Source organism: Bombina bombina, chromosome 2 (genome assembly GCF_027579735.1).
Source record: "Bombina bombina isolate aBomBom1 chromosome 2, aBomBom1.pri, whole genome shotgun sequence".
Lineage (NCBI taxonomy): Eukaryota > Metazoa > Chordata > Amphibia > Anura > Bombinatoridae > Bombina > Bombina bombina.
In genome coordinates this window covers 763,326,345-763,342,604 of record NC_069500.1, presented here as the reverse complement: position 1 = coordinate 763,342,604, position 16,260 = coordinate 763,326,345, and the positions used below count along the sequence as shown (strand labels likewise).

Here is a 16,260-nt window from a genome sequence, read left to right as displayed (position 1 = left end):
ACTACTTAACCCCTAAACCGCCATAACCCCCCACTGCAAGAAACCTCTAACCTGTTATACCACCACAACCCCCCAACTCACACTACCCCATCACTACTTAACTACCTAACAGCTAACCCCCCAAGATCCATGACATAACACCCCCTAAGTTACACAAAATATCAAACACTAAAATTAAAACAAAAAAAACACATTACCAAAAAAAAAAAAAACACTACCAAAAATAAAAAAACAGTTATGCCTATCCTAAAACTAAAGTCCCCTTTAAAAAAAAGTTCACTCCAAAATGAAAAACCCTATACTAACACTAAAACCTACTTAAAAAATTGCCCTTAGAAGTGAAGTGATTACAGTTATTTTACATTTAAAATCAAAGTACCCTCCCTTATTAGCTATCTTAAAAAACCTAAACTAACAATTGCCCTGATAAGAGCATTTTGTAGGGCATTATCCTAAAGTGATTTAGCTCTCTTACATTTAAAAATAAAATATTTTCTAACAAAACCTACTGTAAAAAATCCCTATCCTAAATAAACCCCATGGTAAATCACATTTACTAGAGAAGGGTTAGTGGAGCCGACATCATTCTTGTGCAACCTATACTTTCAATGTATATTGCAACCACACTAAATAGCACTCATATTACAAGGTGAAAGTTATAGGTTGCACTCGAGCGAAAGCCGAAACTGCGCTAGAATATTTAGCCTGACTTGAGACCTGCAGGCCCATTTATCAAGCTCCGTATGGAGCTTGAAGGGCCGTGTTTCTGGTGAGTCTTCAGACTCGCCAGAAACACAAGTTATGAAGCAGCGGTCTAAAGACCGCTGCTTCATAACCCTGTCCGCCTGCTCTGAGCAGGCGGACAGGAATCGCCGGAAATCAACCCGATCGAATACGATCAGGTTGATTGACACCTCCCTGCTGGCGGCCGATTGGCCGCGAGTCAGCAGGGGGCGGCGTTGCACCAGCAGCTCTTGTGAGCTGCTGGTGCAATGTTAAATGCGGAGAGCGTATTGCTCTCCGCATTTAGCGAGGTCTTGCGGACCTGATCCGCAGTGTCGGATCAGGTCCGCAAGCCCTTTGATAAATGGGCCCCCTGAAGTAAAGTGTAAGGGTTAAAAACTAAATTCACAAAACACATAAAAAACAGATCAAATACAATATTACACTCATATATATACTTTTAAATAAAAAATATTATTTTGATATTGTTCAAGGGTTAAAAAAGTAAATGGTGTATATTAAAAAAATGAAAAGAACATAGGAATTTAAAGTATTCCTAACACACCATTGTCTTTGGCACAGTTGATCTAGTGCATTGTCAGGTTAGCGCACAAGTGATAAAGGGAAAAGGCTTTTGTATATGACTTTACTGTGTCTTTAATGCCCCCATGGATAGGAAATCAGATTGATTGAGTGACATCTCTATATTCTGACTGTGAAAGCATGTTTTTTTCTAAAAACAAACACATTTATAGTACCTTAATGTTATCCAGTACCAGCACAGTATAACCAGAGGAACAATGAACATGTAAATGTAGAGTATGATACTTACCAAAGACTATACCACGACCATGAGCAACAGTCTCCCCTTTTACTATCAGTTGCAGCTGGATCTTGGTTTCCGCTACTGCATTGAAGATGGTTACACTGACAGCCTCCTCTACCCCAGAGCGAAACACTGATGGAGCTCCTATCAGATAGCCCCTAGGAACAAGAGGAATCGTTTAGATAATCTTGTAAAGACAAGCAGAGCAAGCTTTAAGAGCAATTCATCTATGTGCAGGTGTCAGGAGATGTCGATCGTTCTTTGTGCAGGTGTCAGGAGGTTTAAAAGATTTAAATGTCACATCACATGGAACAGTATTTGAATAAATTATTTTAACATTTCTACAATACAAAATCTTAACTGGACATTATGGCTTAAAGGGACATTCTGGTCAAAATTTAAATGCACATAGATGAATTACAACTTTGAATAGAATCATATTTGCAATTTACTTGTTTTGGCAAAAATGCGACTACTGAGTTCCATTTACATCTGCTAAAATTGTGCCTGACTAAATTATTTTAGATTTAAGAATAACTTTTACGAGCAGATTGCTATACATATGAAAGATAAGTGACTATACCAGGACATGGATGGGAAACCATAGATCAGCCATTAGACAAGCCTAAAAGAATAGTAAAAGTGACAAACCAGCAGTGATAAATTTTGCAGTACAGTTCCACTCAGTAGCAGATCTCTGTTTCATGCTAACTGATGATCATATCCCTCCACTGAGATGTGATGGCGATCAGGCAAGCAGTTTGCAGACAACATACTATACAACCATATGAGCTAGATAAAATATTTCCTGGTATTGCGCCCAAGAGGTGCATGTCCTGTGTACTGTTACAGGATCCACTTTCATGGGATACTACAAACAGGATTGGTACATACTGCCCTGTTGTCAGTAATAACTAGGGTTGCCAAGTCAGCCATGTTTTCCTAGACTGTTATAAGTTACACATGGTGCAGTGTGTGCAGAGTGGGACATGAATAGTGTTTTCCAGAAGCACAATGGTTGTTCTTCCCTGCACCATGTGTAACTTAAAGCTGTCCAGGAAAACATGGCTGAGTTTGCAGGTGTGTGGTGTTAGAAAAGCGCCTTTACATTGCGGTCTATGGGAACTATGTGTTCCCTGTTAATATATATGTATATGCTTATATCCATATATATTTATGTGTTAATATGTGTATATATATATATATATATATATATATATATATATACATATTAACACATAAATATATATGTATATAATCATATACATATATATTTAAATTTGCTGCCCATCGCTGCACGATTTACCCCTTTTCTCTGCACTTGTTCTCATGCGTGTCTAAATATTGATTTAGCTTAAGTGATATTTAGCGTTCATCTTGTAATCTAGCCCTAAATATGTTACAATAATCCGTTTTTGTATACATTGTCCATTTGGGCTGTTATATACAGCATTTGTGAGTGCACTATTTGACTCTGGAAGACTACATAGCAACCAAGCAATTTCATGATTAACACACAATATTTTGCATAAAATCAATGTGTCATACATGGCCCTTTTCCCAGCTTATTAAAGTGACATGAAGCCCACATTTTTTATTTCATAATTCAGATAGAGCAAGTGATTTTACCTGAGAAAGCCTTTGACAGGTTAAATTGGCCATTTCTGCGTTGTACTCTGAAACACTTCGGATTCAGAGACTTAATGATTAACTGTATCTTTCACCTATACAATGGCCCTACAGCCAAAGTACGGACCAACAGGTTTCTCTCTCAGAGCTTCAACATTAGCAATGGCACCAGACAGGGCTACCCTCTATCTCCCATCCTCTTTATTCTTACGATGGAAGAATTAGCAAGACATATCTAAAATAACCCACATATTCAGGGATTGAACATCGGCCCTAACTCTTATAAGCCCGCCATGTTTGCGGATGACATTCTTTTAACCCTCTCCTTCCAGCATTAACATCAGAACTTGACAAATTTAGTAGCTTTTCTCACTTCCTTATGAATTGCAACAAATCGTAAATCCTCAATATCTTGATGGCTCCCAGAGACTTCTCTGAGCTAAAGCACATTTGCTCTTTCAAACTCAAAATCTCTCACCTAAAATACCTGGGGGTGATGTTGTCTCCAAATCCCTCATGCCTGTTCTCCTTCAAACCATTAAGTCAATCCATCCAACATTCTCCTGTCATGGTGGGGAAGAATCCAATCCATTAAAATGACCATCCTACCCAAAATCTTATACGTATTGCAGGCAATGCCAATTTTACTTTTTAATCACTACCTCCAACAGTTGCAAAATTCCATTAACTCTTTCATTTGGGGTCAGATTCGACCCAGAATAAACAAAACTACAATGTATAGGTCCCTGCAAAATGGAGGACTAGGACTGCCCAATATCCACCTCTACTACCACTCAGTAGTCATACAATAGCTACTTGACTGGCATTGCAGAGGAGACTCCAAAGCCTGGATATCACTAGATTCCCAGCTACTTAGAACCCCCACACCGGGTCCTCTCTGTTGGCTCCCCAAAGCCAAGTGAGTACCACCTTGCACATCCTCCCCTTGGTAGAGATACATCTTCAGCACATGGGACTTTCTACTGAAAACGAATCCAATCCTATCTACTCCCACATCTCTTCTCACTCCGGTCTTTCCTAACATTGAATTTATGGGGAGATTACACAGTTCAGGAACTACTAGACTCTGTAACCATCGCTAACCTGCTCGGCCCGGGTGCACTGAAACCCAGAGATCACCTACAACATACTTTATTCGGCTCCTTTTCCACTTGGCTAAAATATGCCTAACTACACCACTTTATTCATAAGACTCAACACCAACGAGACCTACTTAGGACCCCCACACCTTTCGACCAGACGTACCTTTCAGGCATGCTATCCAAGGGCTGTATCTCATTCGCAAAATCCCTTCTACATAATGCCTAATCTGCCTTCTTATACAACTCAATGGTACCCCAAACTAGGCACCATTTTAGACACTAAACAATGGCAGATTTTTTACCAAAACACATGTAAATCCTCCACATCACCCAAGATTACAAAATTATTTTATGCTGGTACCTAACACCAGTGAGACTCAAAAACATCTACCTGGCCTCATCTGCATTTTTCTGGAGAGGCTGTAACATGCAAGGCAACATGCTACATATGAGATGGCACTGTAGTAAATTAACTCCCTTCTGGCACAATATTGAACGCACCTTTCAAACCCTTGCAGACCTGGACTTTGCTTTAACACCTAAAATGGTCCTCCTAAATGAACATCCGTCACTTCACTGTAAAATTAAAGCAACATTATTGTGAATAGGCCTCAATAGTGTGAAATCCCTCATAGGCTTATACTGGCAATCTCCACAACTACCAACACTAGAGGGGTGGCTGTAAAAAAACAGATGACATGCTTTCCTTTGAGGAATACGGTTACTATAAAAGAAATAAAATCTCATTCTTTGCTGACATTAAATTCTACTGGGACTTTATACGCCACTCTACCCAGCCACACCATGCAAATGATCCCACAGCTACTGCACAACCAGATCACACAATTATCCCAGACCTAGCAACTCCTCCAATATCTAGCCTGAACTCACCGTCATTATCTCAACTACCCACCTGTCTTATCCCAGACCTAGCAACTCCTCCAATATCTAGCCTGAACTCACCGTCATTATCTCAACTACCCACCTGTCTCGGAACCTTAAAGGGACACTGAACCCACATTTTTTCTTTCATGACTCAGATAGAGCATGCGATTTTAAGCAACTTTTTAATTTACTCCTATTATCAATTTTTCTTCATTCTCTTGCTATCTTTATTTGAAAAGCAAGAATGTAAGTTTAGAAGCCGGCCCATTTTTGGTTCACAGCCTGGGTTGTTTTTACTAAATGGTGGCTAAATATCAGCCACCATTAAACAAGTGCTGTCCAGGGTTGTGAACCAAAAATTGGCTGGCTCCTTAGCTTAGATGCCTTCTTTTTCAAATAAAGATAGCAAGAGAACAAAGAAAACTTGGTAATAAAGTTGCTTAAAATGTCATGCTCAATCTGAATCATTAGTATCCCTTTAACTCACATTTTGTCCTACTATCTGCGGATCCCTCCTTATACCCCTCTCTCTATATCTTCTCACCCCCATTCAATGTTTCACCTTCCCTCCCCATTCCCCTCACTCTTTGGCCTCTTTGTGGGCTCTTGTTTTCTCATTAAATAAAGTGATAAAATATAGAATATACATCTGAGGTTTCAACAGAGGAAGTAGCATCAGACTCATATTTATACCCAGGTTCCCTCAAAAGTCTTTAGTGAACCTGTTTGCTTATCACCATCTGTCAGTACCACAGAAGGCTCCTCCTGTTACATTGAACTATGTATCTTTTGTGAGTCACCGCCAACCTCTTCAATGTGAAACTGTATACCATCCTAATTCAATCTAAGCATCTTATTACGTTCTTTCCAATTAAAAATGTGTTGTACTCTGTACACATTTTCCTATTTATTAGACCTGCAATATTCAACGTGTATTCTGTTTAATGTTTAAAACAATAAAAATATTGTTAAAAAAAAAAAAGAAAAAAGAAAGAGCAAGTGATTTTAAACAACTTTCCAATTTACTTCTAATATCTTATTTATTTTGTTCTCTTGATATCCTTTGTTTAAAAAATACCTAGGTACATTTAGGAGCTGCTGATTGGTTGCTGCACATATATACCTCCTTTGATTGGCTGACCATAAAGCTCAGATAGCTCCCAGTGGTGCATAGCTGCTTCTTCAACAAAGGATACCAAGAGAACAAAGCACATTCTATAATATAAGTAAATTAGAAAGTTGTTTTAAATTGTGTTCTCTATCTGAATCATAAAAATAAATTGGGTTTCATGTCGCTTTAAGTCTGTATCTAGTATAGCTTTTAAGCTTCATTGTTCATGCAGTTTCTGTATGTTATTTTGCTGAATAAAATTAACAGGATATGGACTTAAATGGTGCATTAAACTTTCATTGTATATAAAAGACAAAAACAATACACAATAACAACACAGTGAAAGAATATATAATATTTCAACAATTATACTTATTAAAGGGCCATGATACCCAAATGTTGAAACACTTGAAAGTGATGCAGCATAGCTGTATAAAGCTGACTAGAAAATATCACCTGAACATCTCTATGTAAAAAAGAAAGATGTTTTACCTCAACATGTCCTAACCATTCAAACCCCACTGCAAAGGGCTTTAAGCAGTAAATCATTATGCCTGTCCCGGGACAGCCAAGGGAGTGAGCTTTGTGTACACTCATATTATTTCCCTATTCAGTATAAGGAAGTTTACTATGAAATCTCATGAGAGTAAAGTGAAATCTCATGAGAGCACAGTAAAAGAGTTAATGACCTAAGTGCTGATGCTGATTGGTTGCTGTTCATTTCTTAATTATTATTTTTTTACCTGCAGCTAAGCAGCAGCTGAAGTATAACTTTTTACACAGAACTTACTCTGCTGAGCTGAGGAGATTGTGAGGTAAAATATCTTCCTTTTTTACATAGAGATGCTCAGGTGATATTTTCCTGTCAGCTTTTTACAGTTATACTGCATCAGTTTCAAGTGATTTAGCATATGAGTATTATGTCCCTTTAAATTTAGTTTCTAATAACACTTATTACAGAAAATGCTTGTTCTTTCTCCAACAGCCCTCAAAAATATTGCACAAGTAAGAGGTCTCAATAGGGAGTCCCTTGGTTAAAGGGACATGAAACCCAAAAAATTTCTTTCATGATTCAGATAGAGAATACAATTTTAAACAACGTTCTAATTTACTTCTATTATCTAATTTGTTTAATTCTCTTGGGGGTCCATTTATCAAGCTCCGTATGGAGCTTGAGGGCCTGTGTTTCTGGGGAGCCTGCAAGCTCGCCAGAAACACCAATTATGAAGCAGCGGTCTAAAGACCGCTGCTCCATAACCTGTCCGCCTGCTCTGAGCAGGCGGACAGACATCGCTGCAATTCAACCCTATTGAGTACAATTGGGTTGATTGACAACTCCCTGCTGGCGGTCAATTGGCCGCGAATCTGTAGGGCGACGTTGCACCAGCAGCTCACAAGAGCTGCTGCTGCAATGCTGAATACAGAGAGCGTAATGCTCTCCGCATTCAGCAAGGTCTGTCGGACCTGATCTGCACTGTCCGACAGACCTTTGTTAAATATGCCCCTTAGTATCATTTGTTGAGGGAGCATCAATGCACTACTGGTTTCTAACAGAACACATGGATGAGCCAATGACAATCAGTATATATATGCAGCCACCAATCAGTAGCTAGAACCTAGGTTCTTTGCTGCTCCTCAGCTTTCCTAGATAAACCTTTCAGCAAAGGATAACAAGAAATGGCATTTAAAATTGTATTCTCTATCTGAATCATGAAAGAAAATGTTTGGGTTTCATGTCCCTTTAAAGGACCAGTAAACACAGCAGATTTGCATAATCAACAAATGCAAGATAACAAGACAATACAGTAGCATTTACTCTGAATTTCAAATGAATAGTAGATTCTTTTCTAATACATTTCAAAGTTATGTATATTTCCACTCCCCCTGTACCATGTGATAGCAATCAGCCAATCACAAATGCATATACGTATAGTCTGAGTTCTTGCACATGCTCAGAAGGAGCTGGTGACTCAAAAAAAGTGTAAATATAAAATACTGTGAACATTTTTTTTAATGGAAGTAAATTGGAAAGTTGTTTAAAATTACATGCTGTATCTGAATAATGAAAATTTAATACAACCTGAGTGTCCCTTTAAGTTAATTATTTTCAGTGAAGAATGTTGCTATGGGTGGGAGACAATGGGAGTTACCTGGTTTATGGGTGCTGCAAGGAGAACCAGGGTAATGCAATTGAGGTAATATTAGATGTGTAGTTATTTGAGATTTTTTGTGATGGGAAACACTGACAGAGAGGGCATGGCTGAGAGTGCAGGACTTATTTCTATTATTTATTTACAGATACTGTTTCTGGCTCCTAAACAAGTATATGTGCAACCACTCAGTCTGATATAAATATATCCAGAGTAAGGAGGTTTATTGTTTAAAGGAAACATTGCCAAGGAGGTGATTTTACCTCCATACATTTGACAGTACTTACTAATTGTGTTGAGGGTTAATTTGTTTTTCAATATTTCTTGCAGCAATGCTTTTCCATTGCAGATATTGGGGTCGAATTATCAAGCTCCGAATAGAGCTTGATGCCCCTGTTTCCGCATGAAGCAGCGGTCTAAAGACCGCTGCTCCATAACTGGTCCCCTGCCTCTGAGGCTGCGGTCTGCAATCCGCCCGATCCTATACGATAGGGCTGATTGACAACCCCTGCTAGCGGCCGATTAGCCGCGAATCTGCAGGGGGCGGCATTACACAAGCACTTCTGGTGAACTGCTTGTGCAATGTTAAATGCCGACAGCGTATGCTGTCAGCATTCAGCGATGTCTGTTGGACATGATACGCTACAGCGTATCATGTCGGACACACATTGATAAATTGGCCCCAAAGGCTTTAAGCTGTAGGTTACACAGTTGTTCTAAGTTTAAAAATTATCGCTGACCTACAAAAAAGGTTCTAATAATAACAATACTATTATTATTATTATTATTATTAAAAATAATAGCAACGACAATAATAATAATAATACCAATAATAATATAAACCCTTTATTGCTTTTTTGAGCTGACAGGAATGATTTTCCAACAGGAAGAGAATCTTCAAGTTATTTCATATGAAATTCCACTGCACTCATAATTTGGGCCTATGTAGATTTTGTGTATTGAAATTTACTAAATCTTCTATTAGTGCCAATACTTTGTTTAAAAACACTGTTTGATTTTGCATAAAAGATCTAGGTCTCTTGGAATCTTCCTTTTGTCAGTAGTGGCTATTTTTATGATGAAGTAAAACCATTATCTGTGTAAGATTGCTTGTGGTTACAAATGCAGCCACTGTTGAAATTATTTTTCTCACAGTCACCTTGCCAGGAATTTGGTTGTATGACATCTACCTCAAATCCTCAACTCAGCTACTCAGTGTCTTACCCAGCATTTAGGTATATTGTCTGTTTGGATGGCTTCTGTCAAAGTTTCTACTGATGCTAGCTGACCATATTGTCAGATGATACATTTTATTGCACGTGTAACAAAAGCAGATTTAGGAAATGCAGTTAGCTGCACTTGTTGCATGATAATGTTCTTGCTACATTACTGATTGTGCGTTTCTGATTATGGTCTAGAGTACAAGTGGAGTGCTATCGTTTGCGCTGGAGCAATAAAAAGTTTTCTGGTTTGTTTGTGCACAAGTATGAAGGTAAATGGTAGTATTACAAGTTGAAGGTAAATGCGAACGCATGAGTGCAATTTTGATTTACGCTAGAATGATTACCGCAACCTCACAAAAGTGTCACAAAACACATCAACAATACATTACAAAGTAGAGTTACACTCATAGTAACACATCTAATAAAAATTATTTTTTTTTAAAAATTGCATACAAAAGGCTCAAAGATATGAGATCTCAGGTGTTAGGAAAAAAAGGTCTGCAAAATGCTTTAACATAGAGATACATACATAAACATGTCTAAATATGTATATGTATAAATATATATATATTTCTATACATATGTATTTATGTATTTATATGTGTATATATTTATTTACAGACATATATACATAAAATTTTCTTTTGTGATTCAGATAGAGCATGCAATTTCAAGCAACTTTGTAATTTACTCCTATTATCAAATTTTCTTAATTCTCTTGGTATCTTTATTTTAAAAGCAAGAATGTAAGTTTAGATGCCGGCCCATTTTTGGTGAACAACCTGGGTTGTTGCTGAATGGTGGATAAATTCACCCACGAATAAACAAGTGCTATGCAGGGTCTGAACCAAAAATTGGCTGGCTCCTTAGCTTAGCCTTAGATGCCTTCTTTTTCAAATAGAGATAGCAAGAGAACGAAGAAAATTTGATAATAGGAGTACATTAGAAAGTTGCCTAAAATTGCATGCTCTATCTGAATCACGAAAGAAAAAATTTGTGTTCAGTGTCCCTTTAATAAATGTTTCAACTATGTATTTACTGTATATTTTTCATATTCCAATGTTCTGCACATAGGAAAATATGTTCTATGTATTTTTATATAGATATTCCTATATATATATCTGTATATATCTGTACCTATGTATAATCATTTAAATAAATAGGTTTAGATATACAGGGAGTGCAGAATTATTAGGCAAATGAGTATTTTGACCACATCATCCTCTTTATGCATGTTGTCTTACTCCAAGCTGTATAGGCTCGAAAGCCTACTACCAATTAAGCATATTAGGTGATGTGCATCTCTGTAATGAGAAGGGGTGTGGTCTAATGACATCAACACCCTATATCAGGTGTGCATAATTATTAGGCAACTTCCTTTCCTTTGGCAAAATGGGTCAAAAGAAGGACTTGACAGGCTCAGAAAAGTAAAAAATAGTGAGATATCTTGCAGAGGGATGCAGCACTCTTAAAATTGCAAAGCTTCTGAAGCGTGATCATCGAACAATCAAGCGTTTCATTCAAAATAGTTAACAGGGTCGCAAGAAGCGTGTGGAAAAACCAAGGCGCAAAATAACTGCCCATGAACTGAGAAAAGTCAAGCGTGCAGCTGCCAAGATGCCACTTGCCACCAGTTTGGCCATATTTCAGAGCTGCAACATCACTGGAGTGCCCAAAAGCACAAGGTGTGCAATACTCAGAGACATGGCCAAGGTAAGAAAGGCTGAAAGACGACCATCACTGAACAAGACACACAAGCTGAAACGTCAAGACTGGGCCAAGAAATATCTCAAGACTGATTTTTCTAAGGTTTTATGGACTGATGAAATGAGAGTGAGTCTTGATGGGCCAGATGGATGGGCCCGTGGCTGGATTGGTAAAGGGCAGAGAGCTCCAGTCCGACTCAGACGCCAGCAAGGTGGAGGTGGAGTACTGGTTTGGGCTGGTATCATCAAAGATGAGCTTGTGGGGCCTTTTCGGGTTGAGGATGGAGTCAAGCTCAACTCCCAGTCCTACTGCCAGTTTCTGGAAGACACCTTCTTCAAGCAGTGGTACAGGAAGAAGTCTGCATCCTTCAAGAAAAACATGATTTTCATGCAGGACAATGCTCCATCACACGCGTCCAAGTACTCCACAGCGTGGCTGGCAAGAAAGGGTATAAAAGAAGAAAATCTAATGACATGGCCTCCTTGTTCACCTGATCTGAACCCCATTGAGAACCTGTGGTCCATCATCAAATGTGAGATTTACAAGGAGGGAAAACAGTACACCTCTCTGAACAGTGTCTGGGAGGCTGTGGTTGCTGCTGCACGCAATGTTGATGGTGAACAGATCAAAACACTGACAGAATCCATGGATGGCAGGCTTTTGAGTGTCCTTGCAAAGAAAGGTGGCTATATTGGTCACTGATTTGTTTTTGTTTTGTTTTTGAATGTCAGAAATGTATATTTGTGAATGTTGAGATGTTATATTGGTTTCACTGGTAAAAATAAATAATTGAAATGGGTATATATTTGTTTTTTGTTAAGTTGCCTAATAATTATGCACAGTAATAGTCACCTGCACACACAGATATCCCCCTAAAATAGCTATAACTAAAAACAAACTAAAAACTACTTCCAAAACTTTTCAGCTTTGATATTAATGAGTTTTTTGGGTTCATTGAGAACATGGTTGTTGTTCAATAATAAAATTAATCCTCAAAAATACAACTTGCCTAATAATTCTGCCTCCCTGTATATTGTACCAAAACACCATCAGATATATATAGAAATATGTATTTATGAATAAATAGAACATATTTTTTATGTGAAGATCATTGGAATGTGAAATTATTAAAAAATGTATGTCAGGTTATCGCACTTGAGAATATGTGTTCGGGTTAGCACGAGAGTGGGGTGTTAGTTTTTTCCCACTTTTTTGCTCCTTTGACTTCTATGGGGGAATAGGTTATCACGTGTGCAATATTTTAACGTCGGCTTTTTGCACGCATTGGCTTAGCGTGCAAGCGATAACATTTCACTTTCAACTTGTAATGTGAGCACAACCCGACGCACAAAAAAAGTTTAATTCTAGTGCAGTTAGCACGCTAGCAGAAGCGCTAAGTAGTGCTCCAATCGTAATTTGGCCCTATGTGTATCCCATCACAGTAGTAGTCTGATTTGTGCTAGGAAGGTCAAAATTGAAATGTGAATGACTGCATTTCAGTTTTAAATAGAAGCTTTTTTTAAATATATTTCCACTAGAAAAAGAAATGCTTCTAGTAAAAGTTACTACTGTTTTCAACTGGATACACACATATTCTGTGAAGGCCAAAACACCAGTATTCAAAAGTACCTATACATCAGTGAACATTTTTAGTAAGTGCAGCACTGACACTGGTACGGTAATTAAAATTTAAATAGCTTTTACTTTATATTTATTCAAATAATAATCTCAAAATGCTACTCTTTCATAGGGATGTAAGTACCTATTTATTTGAATTATTATGTCCCTTTAAAGGAGTACATATCCCGAGAGCAGTTACTTAGTGAGCACCTTTTAGATTTTTTTTTTCCATACAAGTAAATAAATAAAATAAGCAAAGTGATGTTTTCCAAATATAAGTTACTATAGCATTTTTTTTCTTTCAAGAATTTAAACTAAGGAAAGCAAAATAAATAATGAAAGGACATGGCAATGTATTTTTTAGTACACATCTATAGGGCTGGAGTATTTTGAGCACTTTTGACACTGGAATGGTATGTTACGGCCTCCCTGATTGGTTGTGGAAAACAAGCAAGAAAGTTGAGTGCTGATTGGAGCTTTTAGGGAAAAAGATATACATTTTCTACAGATAAAAACTATTATATTGTTTTACATTCCATAGAGATGTCAGGGGCTGCATGAGATGCCTCCAACAGCCAATCGTGGCATCTGATTGATACCTGCTCACCACTGCCACATACATAGCATGCAAATTTACTGCTATCTAGTTTTGCTCTCCTTTCCACAGAGGGTTATGAGGTTTGAAAGAGGACGTTCTTCTTTTAGATAAGGGGGTTGCATGCCCTCTAATTAATATGATCACGGTGATAACCTGCACCACTAGGCACAGGGGGTTCTTGATAAAGGATAACAAGTTTTCTTCTGGTAACAAGTGTTCTTCTCTATTTTTAACATGGAGTAGAAAAGTTCTACGAGATAACAATCCATAAAACTTTTTAACAGGCCATTTTACACTTATCAAATATACCTTAAAGTGATGGTAAATCCAAGCGTTTGTGAAACTCTTGGATTTACCAGTGGAACAAATAAAGAGGACTTTCATTCATGAAGTATAAAAAAAAGCTCCTTTATTTGTTCCAAGCGATCGCCGCACTGAGCTGCTAAGGCAGCCCACCAGCAGAACGCTATTTTCGCTATTTGGCTGAGAGGTGATTTTTCCGCCTCTTATCCAATAGCCGTGCTTGGTGCCGCATATTGAACAACCCTCTTTAAAGGATTACAAAAGTTTCTAAAATGCAACTATAAAAAATATATAATTTTAAAGATTAACTAAAAACCTGCAGATTGAATTTATGTTCACTATAAAATGAAGCTTCTTTCTTATTAAAAATACTGTATATCATTTTAAATCCGAATTCACATCACAAATCGCAGCCCAGAAAAAAGTTGCATCTAGACCATTCTATATTGACCAATCACTGCACAAGAAATTAGCATATTCATATATTCAGTGTGCACTCCCGATCACATGCAAATTGCAAATGTTGTCAAATGCATTCACGTTAAAACAATGGCTTTTCCTAAATATTTAGACTAGAAATGTTACGCTTGCGCAGAAGTAGTATTGAAGATCTCTTTTTAGTTTGGAGTTGGACTTACTGCACATGCATGGGTGGACCACTAAGCTTGTGACGTCGTTGGTTTGAGTTTGACAAATTGTGCATGCGCGGGTGATTCGTAGTTCACAGCACATACGTTAGTGCATGCTCTCTACCTGGAACTGCGAACATATAGAGATATAAAACAAATTACCCCACAAAATAAAAGAGAATTATGGGGCACAAGAAAAGGGGTTTAGCACTCTACCTTTAAGAATTGAAACCTATAATTAAAAAATAACTTTTAATCTATACAAGTAAAATGTACAGGAAATCCTGTTACAATACCAACCACCACATTTAAAAACACTACTCTCTCAGTTGCACACACCCCTGTTTCCTGGCCGATAACTGCAGACGTCGGCATCAGGTGCCAGGAGTGTACAGACCGTATTTAAACAGAACAAACGCATTTCACCCTGTTACTGGCCTTTCTCAATGTTACACAATTTTGTGTGGACAACCGAGCATGTCACAGACATCTCTTAAATACTGCATAGTAAACCGAACCCGCCAATCATGAAGAGTTGCGTCAATAAACTCCACCCTCTATCTGCATATCAAAGATCATTGGGCAGAATAAGGGCGTGAGTACAGGCTCGGTACTATGATTGGATTCACTTATGTCTGACACATTGTTATTGCATGCATGCCGTTACCAGATTAGAAATCCTATATAGGAATGTGAAAGTTACTCTGATTACTACTTATTATGAGTAGGTGTCGGCTCTCTCAACTGGTCCCTCTATGTGTTCTGCCAATTACGAGCCTATATGTTGCGGGTAAAGTAAGAAATTGGATAATCCTAGCATTACCCGGCTAAACCTGACATTACCCAAGCGGCTGTGGGTAAAGCCCAATGTTACATGATAATCTTGTCAGAGTGCGTCAAGTCACGGCATCAAACATATATACGATGCACTGTAATTCCTCCATCTTCACTATCTTTTTTGCCTCTGCCTCGGAGGTTCAAGGGGGATAAAACCCTGCGTTGTAAACCTCATTCCCCAAGGTTCCCTTGGGATGGATGACATAGGATTGGCGGGGCGCCTTCCTTGAAACCCCCAGGCAGAGACAAAAAAAATAGTGTAGATGGGGGAATAACATTACATCAGGCTTTACCCACAGCCACTTGGGTAATGTTTACCCGGGAAATCCTAGGATTACCCGGATTTCTGACTTTACCCGTAACATGTATATATATTTGACATGGAGTAGTGATGTTGCTTCTGCTTGACTCGTATTAGCTCACTGATTTCCATTTTATTTTTTACAATATGCAAAGATTAAAGGGACATGGATCACATTTTTTTTCTTTATTGATTCACAGAAAACTTACAGTTTTTAAAAAGTTTACAATTGACTTCTATTATCAAATTTGCATTGTTCTCATGGTAATCTTTGTTAGACCCTAGGTAGGCAGCGTGTAGATGTTTAGAGCACTACATGACAGGAAAAAATGCTGACATCTAGTGCTCGTACAAATGTATAACATTACTACCATGTAGTCCCTCAGACACGTGCACGCTCCTGTGATTTCCTACCTGCTTTTCAGCAAAGGATACCAAGAGACAGAAGAAAATTTGATAATAGAAGTGAATTTGAAAGTTGTTTAAAATTGGGTGCTATATCTGAATCATGAAAGTGTTGGTTTCATTTCCCTTTAACAGTAAAGCAAAAAGCATGCTACATATCAATCAAACATACAAAATATATAAAGTAGAAAAATATACATAGGGAATATT

General features: G+C 37.9%; 1 protein-coding gene across 1 annotated transcript in view; it reads right to left on the bottom strand.

The window, feature by feature from the left end:
- CPAMD8 (C3 and PZP like alpha-2-macroglobulin domain containing 8) overlaps positions 1 to 16,260 on the bottom strand; it is a 276,510-nt gene that overhangs the window by 245,911 nt on the left and 14,339 nt on the right. The window contains exon 2 of the mRNA XM_053702891.1: positions 1,556 to 1,707. Coding sequence (XP_053558866.1) covers positions 1,556 to 1,707 — 152 coding nt within the window. The remainder of the gene's footprint in view (positions 1 to 1,555; positions 1,708 to 16,260) is intronic.